Source organism: Orycteropus afer, unplaced genomic scaffold, assembly GCF_000298275.1.
Source record: "Orycteropus afer afer isolate SDZICR_OR568_19922 unplaced genomic scaffold, OryAfe1.0 scaffold00037, whole genome shotgun sequence".
Lineage (NCBI taxonomy): Eukaryota > Metazoa > Chordata > Mammalia > Tubulidentata > Orycteropodidae > Orycteropus > Orycteropus afer.
The window spans coordinates 934,398-954,742 of NW_006921624.1; the positions used below are offsets into that span (position 1 = coordinate 934,398).

At 42.9% G+C, this 20,345-nt stretch overlaps 1 protein-coding gene across 1 annotated transcript in view; it reads left to right on the forward strand.

Moving 5' to 3' along the window:
- The window catches only part of DENND1A (DENN domain containing 1A), a 581,826-nt gene that overhangs the window by 371,321 nt on the left and 190,160 nt on the right, over nucleotides 1-20,345 (forward strand). The window contains exon 13 of the mRNA XM_042780373.1: nucleotides 10,162-10,287. Within this exon, the coding sequence (XP_042636307.1) occupies nucleotides 10,162-10,287 (126 nt within the window). The remainder of the gene's footprint in view (nucleotides 1-10,161; nucleotides 10,288-20,345) is intronic.

Below are 20,345 nucleotides of genomic sequence, written 5' to 3' on the forward strand. Positions count from 1 at the left end.
AAAAAAAAAAAAAGAAAGAAAGAAAGGGGGAGGGCTGCTTTACCTTCTTTTAATAGATGAAGAGGTTAAGTAACTTGCCTAAGGTCATCTAGCTAATAGCAAACAGCTGAATCAGGATTTGAACTCTGGTCTGTCTAAATCCAGAATAGACCAATATACAGTGGATTGTTGTACACTCATGCTTGGAGTTTGCTAGACATGCATTCGTTGGTTGATTAATTGATGCATAGATTTATTACACATGTTTATTATGTGCTTGCATTGTTCTATTTGAGTCACCCATTCCATTTCAAGTCTCAAGGTCATTTTGCATTTGTGAACACCTTTGTAGACATCTGTGTTAATTATTAAGGGCTGCTATAACAAATACTACAGGTAGAAGGCTTTAACAAGCAGAAATTTATTTTCTCACAGTTTTGGAGACTAGAAGGGTCTGGTTCAGGGTGCTGGTTCTCGGAGAAGGCTTTCTTCTCTTTGGCTCTGGAGGAAAGGCCTTGTCTCTTCTGAGCTTCTCCTCCTGGGCCATCTTCATATACCTTGGCATCTCTCTTCCCCCAGCTCTACTGTGCTCACTTGTTTAATCTCTTTTAGATCTCAAAAGAGATTGTCTCAAGATATACCCTACACTAATCCTGCTTCATTCACATAACAAAGACAGTCCATTCCCAAATGGGATTATAACCACAGGCATAGAGGCCAGGATTGACAACATACTTTTTTTGGGGGGGAGGGCACAGTTCAATCCATAACACACTCTAAATCTGAATTCCTGGTGGCGATTGGAGTAGTTTGTTAACTTTTGTTTTTTCTCTCAGAGCTCACTGCACATATAATCCAGCTTCCCCAAGCAACCCACCATTTTCTTGTAGTTTTCATTTTGAGAATTCTAATCCAAGCTCTGCACAAATGGCTAAAAATTCCAAATCTAAGTAGTTTAGTTTGTCATCACAGCTCTGAAAAACAGGAATCTTGACATTCCTACTGTGAGATGCTCATCTTTTGGGCCTCAGGTACTGGTACTGAGGGCAAAAGTAGATACCATTCAATTTTCAGGAGTTGTCATAGGACATTCATCTGTCTGGCTAAAATACCATTGGTCTATAGAATTAGTTACACTTAAATGGAAGAGTAGCTTTTTTACATAAAGTTGCTTCTCTCTTGATAAGCATTTTTAGTTATGATTAACTTTAGTCTTCCTCCAAATACCTTTCAGCTGAACCAGGCATTAGTGCCCTGCTTCATTAGAAATAGTGTACCCCCTTTATTTCTGATTTGCAGTCCATTTCATTGTTGAAAGGCATTTTCTATTTTTAAAGAATTGATGGAGGCTATGTTGCAAAAAAATCGTGTAACTTTCCTTTTGCAAGTGCATTTCTGTTTTTCCAAAGGTAACTTACATTTTTATTTTGTGTGTTGTATTTGCAAGAGAATGCTTCTTGGCTTATTCATGTTGACAACTGAAAAGCCTTAGACCTAATTAAAAGAATTTCCACGAGCACCTTTACTGAACCATTTCATTACGCGGCACTGCACAGATTGCATTGTGAAACATGGTGATGGTTTAAATCTGACCTTTAAACCTGAACTGCCAGAAGTATGGGGGGAAAAAGGCCCTTCTTTAAAAATACTCCCAGGATACATACATATATAAACATACATGCATGCACATATTTGGTTAGAAATAATCTTTTTATTGAATGACCACCTAATAATATACACATTTACTTTGAGCATAGATCTTGTAGCTAAAGCTTAGGCAGGAAAATTAGCTGCGTTAATTGTGTGTGTGTGTGTGTGTGTGTAGTGTGTGTAGTGTGTTAAAGCTAAATTGTTTTATAAGGAAAACAAAGACAATTTCACTTTCTCTGGGCAAAAAAAAATATATATATATATATTTTGGGAAAGGTAAGGTTTACAAATAGAAAACCACAAATCTTTGCTACTGTATGTTGCAGTTTAAAATGCCAAGGTAGTCAGATTAAACACCTGAGTAGGGAAGGAGCTGTGCAGGCCTCCTCCTGAGCTTTATTTGGCAGATATTGGAAATGAGCCTTTCTTTCTTGTTTTTAAGTTTTACTTTTTTATGCCAAGAATGTCTTCCTAAGGATTTGATAGTTTGTATGTAGGATGCTCAACAGAGCCATTACAGCATATAGTAAAGTGTAGCCATTCACATAATGAAAATTGATTCTTTTGTCTAATAAAAAGCTGCTTAGAATTGTTACACTTGCCTCTAACTTTCTGACTTAAACATGGTCCAGGAGATGTCAGCAGAGACCTGGGCCCTGAGGGTCATAGCTAGCTGGGGCTTGAAACACTGAGTAACTAGCATATCCCCTGCTGCCCCCTATGGAGAACCAGGATCTTTGATGGGAAAAATGGGATGCAGAAGAAGCAATTACAGCCAAGTGAGGTCAAGGTATAACCAGATTCTCAAGAAAGAAACAGAAAAGCAAGGAATGAGAGGAAGCGTTAATGGAGATATTAAGTCAGGGAAAAAATAAACCAGTATCATGGGCAAATCTAATTTACTGGTCCAAGAAATCTTGGCAGCAGTGAGAATTAATGGAATAGCATAAGCTTTGGAGTGAGACAGATCTGGGCTTGACTTTGACCCCTGCCCCTTGCTGTGCTAGCTGTGGGATGGTGAGCTGCATCTCACTTTCCTCATCTACATGGTTGGGGTAGGAGCTCTGGTGGCATAGTGCCTAAGGCATTTGACTGCTTACCAGAAGGCTGGCAGGTTCAAATCCACCAGCCACTCCTTGGAAGGAAGATTGGGCAATCTACTTCCATAGTGATGTTGCCACCTGTGGCTGGCAGCTACCACACTGTACAACATGGATGATAGATTATTTCCATCGTTGCAATTCTAGGCAGGGGAGTGATGACGGGTGGGAACATAACAAACAGAGGAACTGGCCCATCTGAAGGTCCTGGGTGTGACAGAGGCCAGTGTGACTGGAGCCAGGAGTCGGATCACACTCAACAGCAGTGAGTTTGGTTTGGTTTTTATAGTGGGGGTAACTGTGCCTGCCTAGCCCAGTTGTTCTGAAATTTCAGTACAATGCTGTGTGTGAAAACATCTGCCATGGTGTGTGGCACCAAGTAGGGTCCTTGATAAATACTAATTCTTATTCCTTTCTTTGACAAATTCTTTATTTTCCCGGAAACAATTACTGCGAAGAGGGTGGAGTGAGATTGCCTTCATATATTGAGACTTTGAGCTTCAAATTTGAGGCAAGAAATACTTAAAGCATAGGCAGATACATGGGGCTGTTTTCATTGCCAGTGGGAAAGTAGCAGAGCTAGCCAATGTTTATGTGCCCCTGAGGAGAGAGAAACAAGTCAATAGCCCCTTCTCCCCTCTCCAGACCCAGACATTCCCCAGGGGATTTCAGAACAAAGCCTTAATGTCTGGTTTATTCAGGAAAGGAAGAATCAACTTGCCGAAGCCCTTAAGGGGCAATTTTTAAAGAGGGGAAGGAAAAGTGTGATTCATTTGCCCCCTCCCCAGCTGCTTGGTGTCTGACTTGTGCAAAAACAATCTTTTAACTCCAGTTCTTACACTCAGCAGTTAAAACCACTCCCAGAGGTTGAAAAGTGGACCTCCTACCACAGACTGACTTGCCAGACTCTTAGAAAAAAAATGTATCCTTAGTTGAGGGCTTGTGGTAGCATTGAGGATAGACATGGTCCCTGCCTTCAGAGACCATTCAGTCTCTGAATGGAAGAGGTGGACATTAACTGGATCATTGCAGAATGCGTTATCATATGTCTGTGTATGTCCCGGAAGGAAGAGTACAATGAGAGTGTGTAACAGAGGAACCTTGGGAGTCAGGCTGAGAAAGTGATCTTCAATCTGAGATCTGAGGAATTAAGTTGTAGTTGACCCACGGGCCTGTGCTGTCCAATAGAGTAGCTACTCTCTGCATGTACTCCTGAATAAAATTTAAAATTCAGTTCCCCAGCCACACTAGCCTCATTGCAAGTTTTCAGTAGCCACCTGTGGCTGGCAGCTACCAAACTGTACAGCATGGATGATAGATTATTTCCATCATTGCAATTCTAGGCAGGGGAGTGATGGTGGGTGAGAATATAACAAACAGAGGAATTGGGCCATCTGAAGGTCCTGGGGTGTGACAAGAGGCCAGAGCCTTGAGTGTGTGGCTAAAGACATGGAGTGGGGTGTGATGGTCATGTTTGTATGTCAACTTGGCTAGGCCTGGTTGAGTGGCTGGGCAGCTGGATGTGTAGTGTTCTTCATTATGAGACTGATAATCAACTCCATGGTGGAATCTACTGGGAACAGCTGAGTAGCTGCCTTTGGGTATGTGGTCTGCTTCCTGTATATAAGGAGAAGCTTTGAGAATGGTCTCTAGCCTGTGGCATGCTTTGACCCTGCATGTAGCCGTGTCTTTGCTCAGCAGCCTACCATGCTCTGCCGACTTTGGGACTTACAGTGGACTTAAGTTAATGGCCTACCATATGGTTTAGTAACATTGGGACTGTGCCTTTTGACTTGTCAACCTTGGCGCTTCTCAGCCTCAGCAGCCAGCAGCTGTCTGAGTGAAGAATTGCCTCTAGCTCCAGTGGGCCGGGAGCAAGAGGCAGAGTTGGACCCCAAGGTTGAGGGACTTTCACTCAGCACCTAGAGCCTGGTGCTTTGAACTTGGACTTTAAAGCTTCCAAATTGTAAGAATAAAACTGTTTGTTAAGGCCATCCCACTTATGGTATATTCTTGTCGGAGTGGCACTTGGTAACCAGAATACGGGGTGAGCCTCATATCTTAAAGAAGTTGCTGCAAATCACAAAGGGCCACACAGGCCAGTGAGAACTTAAGTCTTTACCCTCAGAGCAATGAAAGAGAAGGTCCCAGGACTGAAGGAAAGAGGATGAGATAGGAAAGAAGGGAGACTAGTTCAAAGACTGCTACAGTAACCTAGGGAAAAGTTGAAACCTAAACTAGTAACCTAGGGAAAAGTTGAAACCTAAACTAGTAACATAAAGCTCCCATTTATTAAGCGTTTTTGTTTGTTTTTTTGTGCTCTGGGCATTCTTTTCTGTGCTTTTACATCCATTATCATATTTTAGTCCTCACAATGCATCTGTGTTGTAGATAACTTAATTTTATAACAAGGGAAACAGGCTCAGAAAAGTTAAGAAAGTAAGGAAGTTTTAGACCTTAGGCTTACGTGATTCAAAGTCAACATCTACTGCTTGAGGAGTCCAGTGGGGATAGGTAAGAGCAGACTCAAGAAGTAAAACCAACCGTTCCAATTAAAGGTGGAACAGAGTGCAGGTGGGGGTAGGGGAATTCTGTTTGTAAATGGACATGTTGCATTTGTGATGTTGGATAAGACTGGAATCCCTTAGTCCTTCACAACCAAGACCAGTTTTTCCTAATGATCAATTACTGGCCCTCTGAAAATGTGATCCTAGATAAAGGACAATCATAAGTGTGTGTGAGATGGAAAGTGAACGTATCCCTACATGATTAAAGTTTAATACATGGGGTTTTTAGTTTTTACTATCTGTATAAACATGTATGAAATTTATAAATGATTCTTGCTATACGTATCACTCTGCAACTTGTAGGTTTTTTTCCCATTGAACAGTATTTTATGGATACCTCTTCAGGTCATTTCATAAGAGTACTGCCATGTTCTTTGTAGAAACTACTGTTTCATTGTGGACACGTGGTATAATGGTCCCTATTGATGGATGGTTGGACTGGCTTTCAGTGGGTGAATAGATATTCTTAAGCAGGATAAGAAGGGACAAGAGACCTTTAAGTCATCAGCATTATATGGATTGGTGGCACAGATAGTTGTATATACTTCTGGGCTCTGAGCGATTCAGTATCAGGGCCAGAGGGAAGTGAGGCAGATGGAGATTTTTTTGAAGGGGATACTGGGGAGGGGTGGGGACATTGAAGGGTTTTGATGGAAGAAATAAAGTGATCAGATTTATATTTTTCAGCAGTGTCAAGGACAGCTGTGGTGGATAGCATGAAGGAGAAACTGGAGGCAGGGAGCCCATTTAGGAAACTACTTCACCAATCTGGGCCACAGAGGATGGATGGAGATGAGCAGTGCAGGGCCAAGGTCATGGGCATGGAGAGCAGAGGCCAGATTCAGGGCGTATTTGTGGTGGTATTGATAAGATGTGGAGAATTGTTGTGGGAGAGAAAGGATAAGTAATATGGAATATGGATCTCATATGGGTATGATATCTGGCCTAGGAGACTGGTGGGATGGAACATGGAGGATAAGAAGGGGAGCTTCAGAGAGAAGTTAATGAATTCCATTTTGAACTCTCTTCCCTTGTTTTCTGCCTTGCTCCTGTGATACCTGCTTCAAGGAGGAAGCCATTCTTACCCCAGATTCTGTCACCTCAGATTACCCTAGATGAACCCAATGTTAATGATTTGACCAGTGCCCCAGTAGTACTCAGAGCAAGATAAGCTTTAGATGTATGACTGTGGGTTTTTTAAACCTTACCTTTTCTTCCCTCACTTTTATTTAAAAGACAAAATGCTATATCACCAGCTATCAGGTGCTCACATACTTGAAGTTTCAAAGTTTGAAGTGCTGAGAGGTCAAGACAAAAACTTCTCCATGTTGTGGAGTGAGGAGTGGTCTTCAGAAGTCTTGGCCTAAGTGGTGATGGGGGCACTACAAGCCCAGGACCACTTGGCTGGTTTCAGACCAGCTTGGGGAGCAAGAAGGCTCACACTCTGTATTTGCTAAGTTATAATCAGCAGACTACTTCTTTGTGGAAAATGGTAATGAAGCCATTAGGAGAGGCTCACCTGAGGTGCAGCATTGTGGATCGAGGTAATTAAACACCTCCTGAATGAAAGAGGCCAGGGAAGGTTAAGTGAGGAATAATCGGCAGCACAGGTGGCCCGAACGAAGCCTTAGAGGGAGCAAGAGGAAGAACCACAGCGGCTTGCATCATTTCAACAGATGGAAATGTCACCCTATTCCCCGGGAGGGGTAGGATTTTTGTTATTTGGGGGTGGAGGGTAGGCAGTATTTTTAACATTTAAATAAAGCCTGTTTCTTTTTCACATTTTTATTCCAAGTTGAATGTCCATAGCAGAGACTACCCAGCTGCTGAGCGTGGCCTGCATTGCTCCTCAGTGGGCTCTCACCACAGTGGCACCAGAGCTTTGTGTCCAAGGAAGGGTGGTGGTGGTGTGTGTGTGGTGGTGGCGATGATAGTGTATGTATATGTGTGTGGTGGTATGTGTGTGGTGGCGAGGGTGTTCTGGTTACCTAGTGCTGCTGTGATATGAATATACCACAAATGGGATGGCCTCAACAAACAGGAGTTTATTCTCTTACAGTTTGGGAGACTAGAAGTCCAAGTTCTAAGTGCCAGGCTCTAGGGGCTATGTGAAAGCCCTTGACTTTGGGCTTCAGTTCTGCCTCTTACTCCCAAAGCTAGAGTCGTCTCTTCACTCAGGCAGCCACTGGCTGCTGAGGCTGACAAGCCCAAGGTTGACAAATATTATGGTACAGTCCCAATGTTACCAAACCACATGGCAGGCCATTAATTCAAGTCCGTTGTAAGTCCCAAGGCCAGCAGAGCATAGCAGGCTGCTGAACATGCAGGGTCCAAGCATGCCATAAGCTAGAAGCCATTCCCAAAGCTGCTGCTTATATACAGGAAGCAGACCACATCCCTAAGGCAGCTACTCAGCTGCTAACAGTAGATTCAACCATGGAGTTGATTATCAGTCTCATCATAGGGAATACTACATCCAGCTGCCCAGCCACTCAACCAGGCCCAGCCAAGTTGATACACAAACTTAACTACCACAGGGGAGGTTACAATAAATTGGTTCTTTACACCCAGGTGTGAGACATACTCCAAACTGCTTACAGAGGGGCTTTGTTTTCCTCGGCCCACTTGCAGCAGGAACGGGATAGCCACCCCCTCTATGCTTCTGACATATCAAAGGACATCACTCCACTTTCACTAAGTTACCCATCCAGGCAAACGGCAGTCCCTTAAGCCACAGCATAGATTTCCCCCCAAGACTCAGCTAACATTATTGATGGTTTACTGTGTGCTAAGCACTGTGCTATGTGGCTTTCAAGTTATCTCCGTTACATAAAGTCTAGCAACTTAAGATTTTGGTTTTCTTTGCCTCGTGTTCTTGCCTCAAAATCTCTGCTGTCTCCACACGAAAACTTATACATGAATGTTCATAACAGCATTATTCATAATAGCCAAAAAGCTGAATGTCCATCAGCTGATGAATGGATAAATAAAATGTGTATCGATGCAATGGAATATTTATTCAGCCATAAAAAGGAATAAAGTGCTAATACATGCTGAAACTTGGATGAACCTTGGAAACATCATGCTGAATCAAAGAAGCCAGTTGTAAAAAACCACATATTGTATGATTCCATTTATATGAAAGGCCCAGAACAGGCAAATTGATAGAGACAGAACATAGATTAGTGGTTGCCCAGAGCTAAGGTTGGGCAAGGTGGCAGGGTTGGTGGAGGATGCTGCTAATGTGTAATGGGTTTCTTTTTGGGTTGATAAAAATGTTCTGGAGTTACATAGTAGTGGTGGTTGTATGACCTTATGAATATACTTAAAAGCACTGAATTATATAACTCATAAATACATAAAATAATGAATTTTATGATATGTGAAGTATATCTCAATAAACTAAATAAGCTAAAAAAAATTTATCATAAGCTTGGTATCAAGAATAATATCCGTGGAGAATTTCTAAAGTATGTGGAGTTCATCAGTCCATTTCAAGTCAGTGATTTTTAATATTTTTAGGTTCACAAGCACCTTTAGGAATTTTAAGAAAGCTATGAATCATCTACCCAGAAAAATAATCATCAGTCATTCATACCAAAAATGTCACACTAGCAGTGTCATATGTACTGGTATTTTCCTCACTACAATGTAAGCTTAATGAGGCCAGGACCTATGTCAGGTTTGCTCACCTTTGTATCTTTGTATCCTCAACACCTAACATATTCCTGGACATATAAGAAATATTGATAAGGAGTGAATGAATGACTTGCGCAATTCCAGGAGCACCTTTCACATGGAACACAGTGGGAATGGTGTCCCCTAAAGTTGTACAATATGGCATACCCAGATGATGGACATGTTGAAAATAGTCCACCAAAAACCAAACCAAACTCACTGCCATTGAGTCAGATCCAAATCATAGTGACCCCTCCTTGGGTTTCCAAGGTGGTATCACTATGGAAGTAGATTGCCCGACCTGCCTTCCGAGAAATGGCTGGGGAGTTTGAACCGCCAGCCTTTTGGTTATCAGTCAAATGCCTTAGGCACTGTGCCACGAGAGCTCCCAAAAACAGTCCAGGAAGCTTAATATTGTCTTCAATGTTGAGAATAACCACCATATCACACAGACTTTCCTACACTGAGGACTCTTATGGAAAGTCTCTTTTAGAACTCATTTTCTGGAAAATCTGTGTTCATTTGAGCAACTGAGGAGTTCGTAAACCTGGATGGGCCCAAGAATTCTGTTATCTTTTCATGTTCCCCTCTTTGCTTTGGCCACCAGGAGGCTCTAAAGTAAATCTGCAGCTCATTTCTAGCCACCACGTAAGGACCTTATGCCTTACATTTGTACACCGAATGTGTACCTGGTCATTCTTCTCCCATTGCTATGATTTTCTTGTTTGTTTTTGTTTTAACCTATTGAGTATGTATCAAGCTGCCACTATTCCTTTGGAAAATAAGACTGCAATTCAGTGTCCATCTTGGCTCCTTCTTGGGTTTGTTTCTAAGCATGTTCCCTAACTTCTCTGAGCCTGCTTCCTCCTTGTAAAATGGAAACACTAATCCTTTCCTCACAGGATTATTAAGAGAATTAAAGAAAGAAAATTTATGTGAAAGCCCTTACCTGGCACACAGTGACTGCTGGGGGGAAAAAAATGAGACATGCTGTAATGGGAGCAACATTCATTTAAATTTCAAAAACCTGCTGTAACACTGAATGCATTTTTGTTCTCCCTGTAGCTGAGGTGTCCAATCGATCCCCCATTCAAGGGATCTTCTAGCACTGGGTATGGACTGGGCTAAAACAGCCATCCTCCTTCGACCCCGTCCTCAATCTGTGCTGCTTTTCTCTTTGTCACCAGATTTCTTCACTAAAGAACAGGCTAAAGAAGGTCTCTACAACCACCGGTGATGGTGTGGCCAGAGCGTTCCTCAAGGCCCAGGCTGCCTTCTTTGGTAGCTACCGAAATGCTCTGAAAATTGAGCCGGTAAGTAGCTTCTTGGCATGTTACAGAGTTTAGTGTTTGGCCAGGGCTGAGAAACATACCTTAGGGACCATATGAAATCCAGCAAATCTTCTGGTTGCTGAATGCACCTAGAAGCTGTGGGTGTGGGTGTGGGTGTGGGTGTGTGTGTGTGTGTGGGGGTGTGTGATAGGGGCTGCAGACCGTCTTCCCCTTGCCCTACCTCTTAGTTCAAGAAAGCCATTGTGTCATATGAGAAATAGTAACCACTCCTGTGAATGTTCAGATACCCTCCACCCACACTGAGCCCCAACTGCATGTTAGATACAGTACTAGGCCCTCATACACCTGTTCTCATTGAGTCACAATAAGCCTGTGAGTTTGCATCGGATGTCTCTACTTTACAGATGAGGAGGCTGGGGCTCAGAGAAGACACATGATTTGCTAAATGGTAGAGGAGCCAGATGGTCTCAAAGCCCATGCTTTTCCCACTGTGTATCATTCCCCTTTTCCTTTAAAGAGACCTCTACTCCACACTTGAGATCACAAAGCATCCTGAACATTGACTTCTTAAAGGCTCCTGCAAGTGGTCATGGTATAAATGACTGCAGAGCACACTGAGAGCTGGGTAATATTACCCACCTCCCCAGTGCTTCACCTCACTGAGCCTCTGTTGATTTACCCACATCCCCTGCCTGCCTTTCAAGATGGTTAATTACTATGAAGATATGGAGACACCCAGTCTCCCCTAAAACCAAAGAAAGTACTAATTCTCCCAGCTTCAGTAAGAAGCTTTCATCGCATACCCCTCAACTAGGCCTCATGATCAAGGAAAATGAAGAAACTGGTCTTGGGACCTCTGGGACTCTGTATAAGAGAAAATGTTGGAGGGGAACTTCGCTTGACAGCCCTGTCTCTCAGAAGCACAGGGGTGATCTTGAGGCTGCTCCCTTCATCCTAAGGAGGTTGGTGATGGCAACCACACCCTAGCCTAGCCTGAGGAGTGCAAGGGAGCAGCGTAGGTTAACTGCCTGTAGGCTAGGATGTTTATTTCTGTTTTTATTTTAATCCATAGCATTTTATTAAATTAAATGACAAAAGATGAGTCGATATCAGGTGATGCATTTCATGTAAACAGTGAACTGTGGTCACACATACTTCTTGTGAACCACAATTATACATTGTTAATGTCTCTTTTTACTGCTGTGACTCCATTGTGTGTCTAAGATAAACACACAGAGCATTCGGAAACCGCTTGTTTTCCCTTACCTGGGTATATAATCTCTATGAAGTAGTCAATGGAGTGGGTGCTCAGGGAGCAACTGTCCAGTGTCACGTTATACCTTGTTTTCCATCTGGCACTTAGGCCTTTCTAGGCTACCTCAGCTTTGGACAGGGTTACGTTTACATGGTCACATAACAGAGGGGATACACTTAACTTTTTGCCTCCCAAGAAATACTTCCCTTAGTTCTTTCAAAGCCCTCAGCTTGAAGCAAGTTCCCCATTTCCTGCTTGTCTTGAAGAGAGGCAGCTCTTAATCTTTGCCATTATTTTGAGCTGAGCCAAATCAGAGGTGAGTGGTGATTTGAAAGCTGGTGTAATTCAAGGAAAATACTGCTGATTTCCCCATCTCTAAAACAGAGAATGGACAACTGGCCCAATTCCTTGCTTGGGTTGCTGGGAACGTTGACAGACACAAAGAGTGTTCACTCTTACAGTTGTCTCATTGTTATGTACGTGTGTCTAGAATCCAGAGGCTGTTGACTCGGGTCAACATACTGCTGGGTGAGTGATCTGGGCACAAGTTGCTCCCCAAGCAGAATTTATGCCAGTACTTGCACTTGCCTCAGAAAGGCACTAGATTTGAGGACAGGAGACCTGGATTTTAGGGGCTGGCTCTGCCCTTCTTAGCTGTATCATCTGGAACAAACTTGATTTCTTCACTTGCAAAATGAGGGTAAGAATACCTGTCCTTTCTATGTCTTTAGGTTGTTAGCAGAATCAGATGAGCCATGAAACTTGAATGGGGTCTGATGGGTTTGGAAAGAGAAAGGCAGAGGACTCCTTCCTGGAGGGGTGTACAGTTAACAGAATGAGCAAAGGCATGGTGGCAGAACCCTGCAAGGCCAGAGAGTTGGCAAGTTTGGCTGAAGTAATGGCTTTGGGTGAGGAGATGGGGCTTCAGGAGAGGTGGGAGCCAAATTCTCCAGAGCCTTGGCTGGTAGCCTAGGGTAGTCAATGTCACCCTATAGGTAGAAGTTTTTCAGTAGGAGTGCGACATGACTGAAGTCATGTTTGAGGGGAGGGTGGCCTCAAGGCTAGGGAAATTGGTGCTTTGGTTAAGCCTGCTGGGGGTGGCAGGCAGCACAGTGCTGAGAGGATAGAGGGGCCTCTCCAGGAGCACTTGTCTTTCAGTTTATTCTCTGGTTACAAAATCATCTGCTCTTGGTAAGAAAATGCTTAAAGTTCTGAGGACTAGAAATGAGAAAATACCCATAATCCATCCTATCATTGGAGTTCAAATAATGTTAGCATATTTTCACTTGGACTCTAGGGTTTTGCATTTGTTTTTGTTTCGATTTTAGGGTTTTTTTTTTTATTCCCTTTTAGACAATTGAAATCTTCCTGGCAAAGAAATCCATTATTCAGGTTATTTATTTGTTTTTGCCTTTTAGCGCGTTGTGAAGATTTTCTCCACATAATAAAGAAACTCTCCTTAAATGCCATTTGTCCTAGCTGCGTACATCCTGTCAGATGACTCCAGGGGTTCAGTGGATCAGGGTCACCTTTGGGGCTTTGAAAAATGCAGCTGTCTAGGCTGTACTCCCAGAGATTTCTATCAGGTTCCATGTTCTACAGTTGGTACCAAGGCCCACCACGTTATCCTAGTGCTGGTCCTTCTGATTTTCGGTCATATTTTACCATTTTAAACAGCACTGCTGTGAACATCTACATATAAATTTTCACTCATGGTTTGAATTGTTTCCTTAGATTCCCTAAAGTTGATTTGCTGGGTCAGAGAACCCAAATGGATTGAAAGCCCTGTACAACACCATGGTGAGGTAAAGCTGGTGGCCAGAACCACGTTGTAGTCTAGAGAAGAGCTCTGAGGCAGGGCAGGGCGTGAGCAGCAGCCGAGGAGTATGGAGGCCAGTGGGAGGCTGAGGGCAAAGAGCCCTGTAAGGTGGGAGGCCTGGGAGACGTGTATGTGGAGGCCAGACTGGCACTGGCCCTGCCAGTCCTTCTAGCTTACTGGTCTTGCCACTTTATGGTATGTGTACCCACAAAGCTTGTCGTGCTGGTGTGGTGGGCCTGTAGGGTGCAGCCATGGGACCCAGTTACTGCAAAGGCACATGGTGTTATTTTGTGGGTTGGGTTGGGTTTTTGTTTTGTTTTTTAATATGAAACATGGCAAATTTGAGTGTGTTCCTTTTACTTGGCTCCTTACTAACTTGTGACTTTGAGTAGTTACCTCACTTCTCTGCTTCTCAGTTTTTCCTTCTGTAAAATGGATGTGGAATCCCCTGGTGGTAAGATGAAAGTGAAGATTAAATAAGCAGCCCAGGGCCCCCACCTCTGCTTTGCTGACAAGGACCCCACAGAGCCTGGAACCATACCAGGATGGCTCCTTCTTAGTTGCTCAGTGCCCATCTGGCTCTGTGAGAAGGGGTCTAGCCCAGTCTGAGAGGCAGAGACCAGCTGCTTCCTCCATGGTGTGATCTAAGGATCCTTCCCCTGGCCCATAGCTCACATGAAATTTTTAACACTGTGGCCTTTTTTTTTTTTTTTCCTCAAACTGGAGACATTTCAAGATGCAGCTGGCCGAGGGAGACTTTTATGCTTTATTTTCTTTCCCCTTCCCAGAAAGGGAAGAGGAAGGGAGCCCCACTTCTGAGCCCCAGCCAGGACCATGCCTTCTGCACATTTGTTGGGATGAGCCCTGTGTTCACTCACTAGTGGTGTCTGTCTTCAGGGCCAGGTAAATTATGTCAGAGGCATCTCTTGGGGGTCAGAAAGTGAGAAGTCAAGGACATTCAGCCACAGCCAAGTCTCCTGCCTACTCAGTGGCTCCTGTCCTGGTGGGGCTCTGTTCAGCTCCAAGTTGCTTTGCATACATGATCTCAGTTATTCCCCATGACTGCCCTCAGAGGCCAGCAGTCCTCGGTATCCATTTTATACATGGGGATGGAGACTTAGGTTGGTGGTGACTTCCTGGTAAGTAGTAGGGTCCTGATGCAAACTCAAGTCATTGTCCTGACCCCAAACCCAAGCTCCTCTTCCACACCTTGCTGCTTTTGTTCTGGTGTCCGCAATATCTATCGCTTTTTCTCTGCACTTTCAGTGCCTGGCACGGGTCATGGCAAAGTGTAGACAACAATGAGTCTGTTTTGGAAGAGCAGATGGAAGGATGGATAAGAGGAATTAAGGACCAGAGAAATGGTTGAGACGGGGTGACCTCAGCCTGTGCAGCACATATCTGTGTTGCATCCTGTCCTGCCTTTGGGCTTTGGAGGTTGCTGCTACCTGGCAGAGGAGAGGGCATCTGCAGATCTCAAGGGCATAGGACTCACTTTCCGGTTACCCTAGAGAAGATCATGTGCAAAGCCCAAGATATTTAACAATATTGGCTAAGCCAACTTGTTCTCCTCGGCTTTAAATGACAGTGCCACAGCAGCCAGGCAGCTCCATTCAGAGAAGCCCCCTTTATCCATGTCAAGCGGCAGCCCAGCCTCCAGCTCATTTATTTAGGCCTTTCTTGCTCTCTGACACGCCTCCTGCCAGTTGCCAGGCAACTCTGGGAGTAGCAGTGTGTGCTAGGGATTAACTAGTTAGGGCTGGGGTCCTTTTTGGCAAGAAGGGGATAAAAGACAAATGATTTTAATTGCCAGGCCAACAATCCTTTCTCTGCCTTGTGGAACATTGCAACCTTTGGAGGATGTGGGTAGCAGTGTGGTTCATGCATTTGCCATAGACGTTCCCCTTTTCTGCCTCTGAGGGAGAATGAAGGAATTTTTTGAAGAATCTCACTTTTACTTCATGCCTTTGTTTACAATGATATCATCATGAAATCCAAATAAACTAACCCCCTCCACCATCACCCCTCCCAAAGACTTTTCATAGCACAGTAGCCTCAGTTTTAAAGAAAATAGAATTCTGTGCTTTAATTTCATGCCATTTTTCCATTCGACATTTCTCATTTTGTAGCTCACACCAGGGACCTGCACCACCTCACTGATTGGGCTGATTGAAGTCATCTTAAGAAATTGCATGTAAGGTGCTTTACCCCAGGCCTGACCCATTGCAGGTCCTTGGTAAATGTTAGATCAAAGAACAAAACCTGCTGATTTTGGCGCTTTCAGATGCATCTTGTTCGGTGTCAGTTTCTGTGGAAAGGGCAGTATATAAATGGAGCACCAATGGTGTATTCAACCAGCTTATGTGGCCTTCTCAGGACCCACCTGTTGGCTAGGCTTCTGAGATGAAGGGAATACAACCCTGGCTGCTGGCAGCATATGCTGGGTGGGGTGGGGTAGATCACTAAGCCAGCAGTGATGTGACGGTGCTGTGAAGGGAGCTGTGCAGGCCATGGTCCATCCTACGAGTCTAGGACCCAGGCGTCATCCACCTTACAACCTCTGATTGTGCACATGATTCTACTGACTCATGTTTATCCACCTAACACCCCTGGAAGACAGAGAAGTTAAAATAAAAGCAGACTGATAGCCGAGCTTTCAAGCATGAATGCACGAGGCTGTGTCGGAGCAGGTTGAAAAACACCATCTATATCTTATCTCCTGGTCGAATAACACTCTTGATCTCATGGTTTAAACAAAATGGGAAAAAAAAACACTGTTTCTATTGGTTTTCACTAGGCATTTTTATTAAAGTGTAATAAAAACATTAGTGAACATTTAGAAAATAGAAGAAATAGCACCACAGTTCCATGAGATTAACACAACTACCTCAACCACCTTCCGTATATTCTCTTTATTTTTCACTGTGAAAAATGTTTCCATAGCTGCAACCAAATGTAAGTTAAGTTTGTGTTCCCCATTTAGCATCACATAATATGTATTTTTTTATATAGCTGCAGAATAGTCCATCAAGTACAGCTACTATCATTTTTGTAACCACTCTCTCATGTGGGACATTTGAGTTGCTTCCAGTCTTTTGATATTATAATTAATGCTCCATAAAACATCTTTATGAATAAAACTTTGAAAAGCTAGATTTCCAAGCCTTTTGAGTCTGTGTGTGGGAGCCTGACGGTAGGTGCCAACTTACCCCAACATTGTAAAGAGACAAATTTGAGTTGACTCAGCTCAAGAGCAGCTCAAAATGGAAAGAAGAAAGAACTTTTAAAGAATGGTGTACTCTCCCTGCTCTCCACACAGACAAGCAAAAGATACCCCAAAACACCTGTAAGGTATGTTATTCATTTGTCTGTGGTTCCATCTTGTGCTATAAAGGGTTTGAGGAACCTTAAGGCAGTATGTACCTACAGTATTGCAAGTAGAGAAGTAAGGAAGTGGAAATTAGACAAAGCCCGGAAGGGTCAAAGGGGAAATTAGCCAAAGCCTGGAAGGGGCTGGTGTGTGTGGCTACATGCGTGCTCCGATATTTGGGGGATGGTAGAGCTGGGAATTGAACTTAGGTCTGTTTTCAGAAGCTCCCCCCCCCCCTTTTTTTCAAAGAGGATCATGGTGTCTTTGTGAAGCATGGCTATGTACCCATGAATATTCTGAAGGAAAAGTCTGTGAAAGATTTTTCATGTTTTCCAGTTCATTCTAGGCAAGCAGATGGGGAACTGTAGCCAAACCTTACAGACCTGAGCTAAGCAAATGCATTGAAAGCAGGAGTCTAAGATGGACATGAGAAGGGGCTAGTAACTTACTAGTTGCCATTTTTCTCCTTTTCACATTCATCCCAGTGAAAATCACATCCTGGGCATGAGGCAGGGATATAGGGAACTCCAGGGATCACACCTAGAGCTCTGAGATGCTTTGAGTGACACCTGGGTTTAAATCCTGGCTCTGTCATCTATCTGAAGATGACCTTAGAAGTCACTTAACCTCTCTGACCTTCACTTTTCCCATTTAAAGTAGGAATGATATTGCCTACCTTGTTAGACTGTTCAGGAAAATAGCAATAGTGTATGAATTCGGCACCAGCCAAATGTGTAGCTATAGTACATATTAACTAAGCGATAGTGATGATTTCTGGATGACAAGAAGGTAAAAGAGGATGAGGAGGAAAAATAAGCCTGCGATTCTGGAAGAGTGATGGTCATGCTTGTTCAGCAAGTGTCCAGTACCTGAAGCCATGCAAACATAATGAAATTCTAACTTTAATTCTTTTGAACTAACTGTGAAGGTTTGGTTTGTATCTGAGATGATACATGAAGGATTCATAAGAAAATAACATATTTAATTATTTTCTTTAATATTGTTTAGTATTTATGTTGCTGCTCACCGGCACTTACAGGCACATGGGAGTGGTAGGGACCAAAGGTTTAAAATTAAAGAAAGCATTAGAGTCCATTTTTTTTAATGCACAGGAGAAAATATAATTAAGGGTTTGTCACACACACACACACACACACACGCCCCCATTTCATCAAAGCATCTGTTTGCTTATTGGGGAAAGATGACCATTGTTGAAGTCTCCACTGTCCATCTCATAAGGACACTGATGTTTCTCAGGGACACAGTTTGGGATTCTTGGCTCTTTAGAGTCACACAGTGATTGCTCACTGAACTGAGAACCATTGTTCCAGAAGTCGACTGCCCAAGTAAAAAGTAGGTCCTTAAGTGAGAAAAGATGCAAACTGGCAGGGAACCTACTTAAACACTGTGATCAAGCTTAACTGAGTGATTTCAAAGAGCATCACTGAATATGATCAGAATGAGATTCCCATAGGTTGGAAAATGCTTGAAAAATAAAATCAAGCTAGTGTGTCTTAGACTGTCCAGGAGGAATTCTAGGCTTTAACATAGTCTCATTTTGATAATCCTTATTCCTTTCTCATTTTGTTTCTTAAGATGGAACCATGTTGTGTACACCACAGTGTCCCTCACATGGTCTGGTATTCTGCAGGTGCTCAATAAATGTTTGTTGAATGAGTGGATGAACAAATGAATGAGTGTTTTCCCATGCCTTGCATCAGAAAGACTGGCAGTCATATTTCAGTGTCACACAGTATGCATGCTTAGTTAAAAACAAAATCATCCTCGGGTTTGTTTTAGAACACTGAGAAGAATCATCAGACACAAATACCACGTAGTAAACATGTAAGTTAAAGGCACAGTCCAGCCGCTGCATGGCAGCTGACCATGGCATTGAGGATCTGGAAAGGATCACTGTCTGCGAAATCACCACGTGCAGTAAATTCTCAGGTCTAGTTAGGAGAATAAAAAGGAGAGCATATTAATGGATTAAGTGGAAACTGTTATGGCAGTTTTTAATACTGTCTGTGGAAGCAGTGGCAAAGAGAAATGGTTACTGTTACCAGTGTTCTTTAAGTCCATTGAGCTTATTGGAGGGTCCTTTACTTTTTCAACAGTACTCTGAAAAGGAACCTTTCTGGTCCATTTTTAAACGATGATAGCACCTGACAATTTGGAGCCCGAAACAGTGACATACAACTTCACGTACCTAGGTAGACTGTGCATGTCTTAAGAACAGGATTTGATCTTATTTGTTCCTGTACCCCTGCATGCAGTAAGGTCCCAGTAAAGTAAGGTGGAGGAATGCTGGGTTCATTCTGTGGAGAAAATTATGTTTATGATGATTAGAAGATAAAATTGTAGATTTCTTCCCTCATCCTCCATATAAAAACCAAACAACCAAACTCCCCGTCAAGTAGTTTGACTCATAATGACCCCTCCTCAGGTTTGTGAGGAGGTATCTCTGCGGAAGTAGATTGCCCAACCTTCCTTCCGAGGAGTGGCTAGGTACTCTCAGTACAGCCACACTGATTTTCTACAGGATGTGGGTACATTCTGTGAAATACACGGCTGCTTCACATTCAGTCTTCTGTTCCTGTTCCACAGAGAAATGGATGCCTGCCCCTGAAGAGAATGTCGTATGTACTAATATGTCCCTGGTGCAGAGCTTGATATGTAGGTGGTGCTCAGTAACTCTCTGTTGAATGAATGAAATGATAATAGTCCTCAGTATAATGTCCTTAATTGCAAAGAAGCTGAAACAAGAGTGTTGGTAATCGTTAAGATGAAGAGGAAGAGAAAAGAACATCAAGGGTTTCTTCTCTGTTAGGTTCTTTACATACATTGCCTTATTTTATTTTTACATATGAAGAGAGTGGGATAGCCCCGTTTTTTCCAATGAGAAACCAAGGCTGGGAAAGATGCTACTTTTGAAGAAGTGGCAGAGCCAGGATTTGGACCCTCCATCCTGATCCTATCAACCATGCTCTTCCCTCTGACCATTCACTGCAGTGGTGATCACCATGTGGACCGTGTTCTGTGTGAATTGAGGGCATTTCGGAAGAAAACTGAGCTGGTTTTCTCTTAGGAGTCAATTTCTCAACTGTGTAAGTGTTTCTTGACAAATACAGGTTAAACTAACACCATTTATAAACTATTTTGCAAAGGAAAAATGTCAAAATTTGAGATATCTTTTTAAAAAACATTCCTTTAATAGATCATTTTAATTGCCTAATATTTTGTTGTTTAAATATTTGATATTTATGGTGATAATTGGATGAAAAAGGAAAACACTTGTAAGTGTAGCCCTCCGTCCTCTTTTCCTGGGCTGACACCTAGTGGCAGCTTTCTCACAGCAGCATTAATCCATGTGCTAAGCTTTCTAGATGACGGTTATTTATAACCGGTTGTAGGATTTTATTGTAAAATCAGTTGTTTTCACCATAATAAAAATAGCTAAAATAAGGTAAATTTAATAGGGATCATCTTAACAATAGAACTGTTATTTGATTTACCCTGAATTTTAAGTCAATTATAATCAAATCTGTTGTTGTTGTTTTTATTTGCCGTCGAGTCGGCCCCGACTCATAGCGACCCCTCCTTGGGTTTCCGAGGCAGTATCACTACGGAAGTAG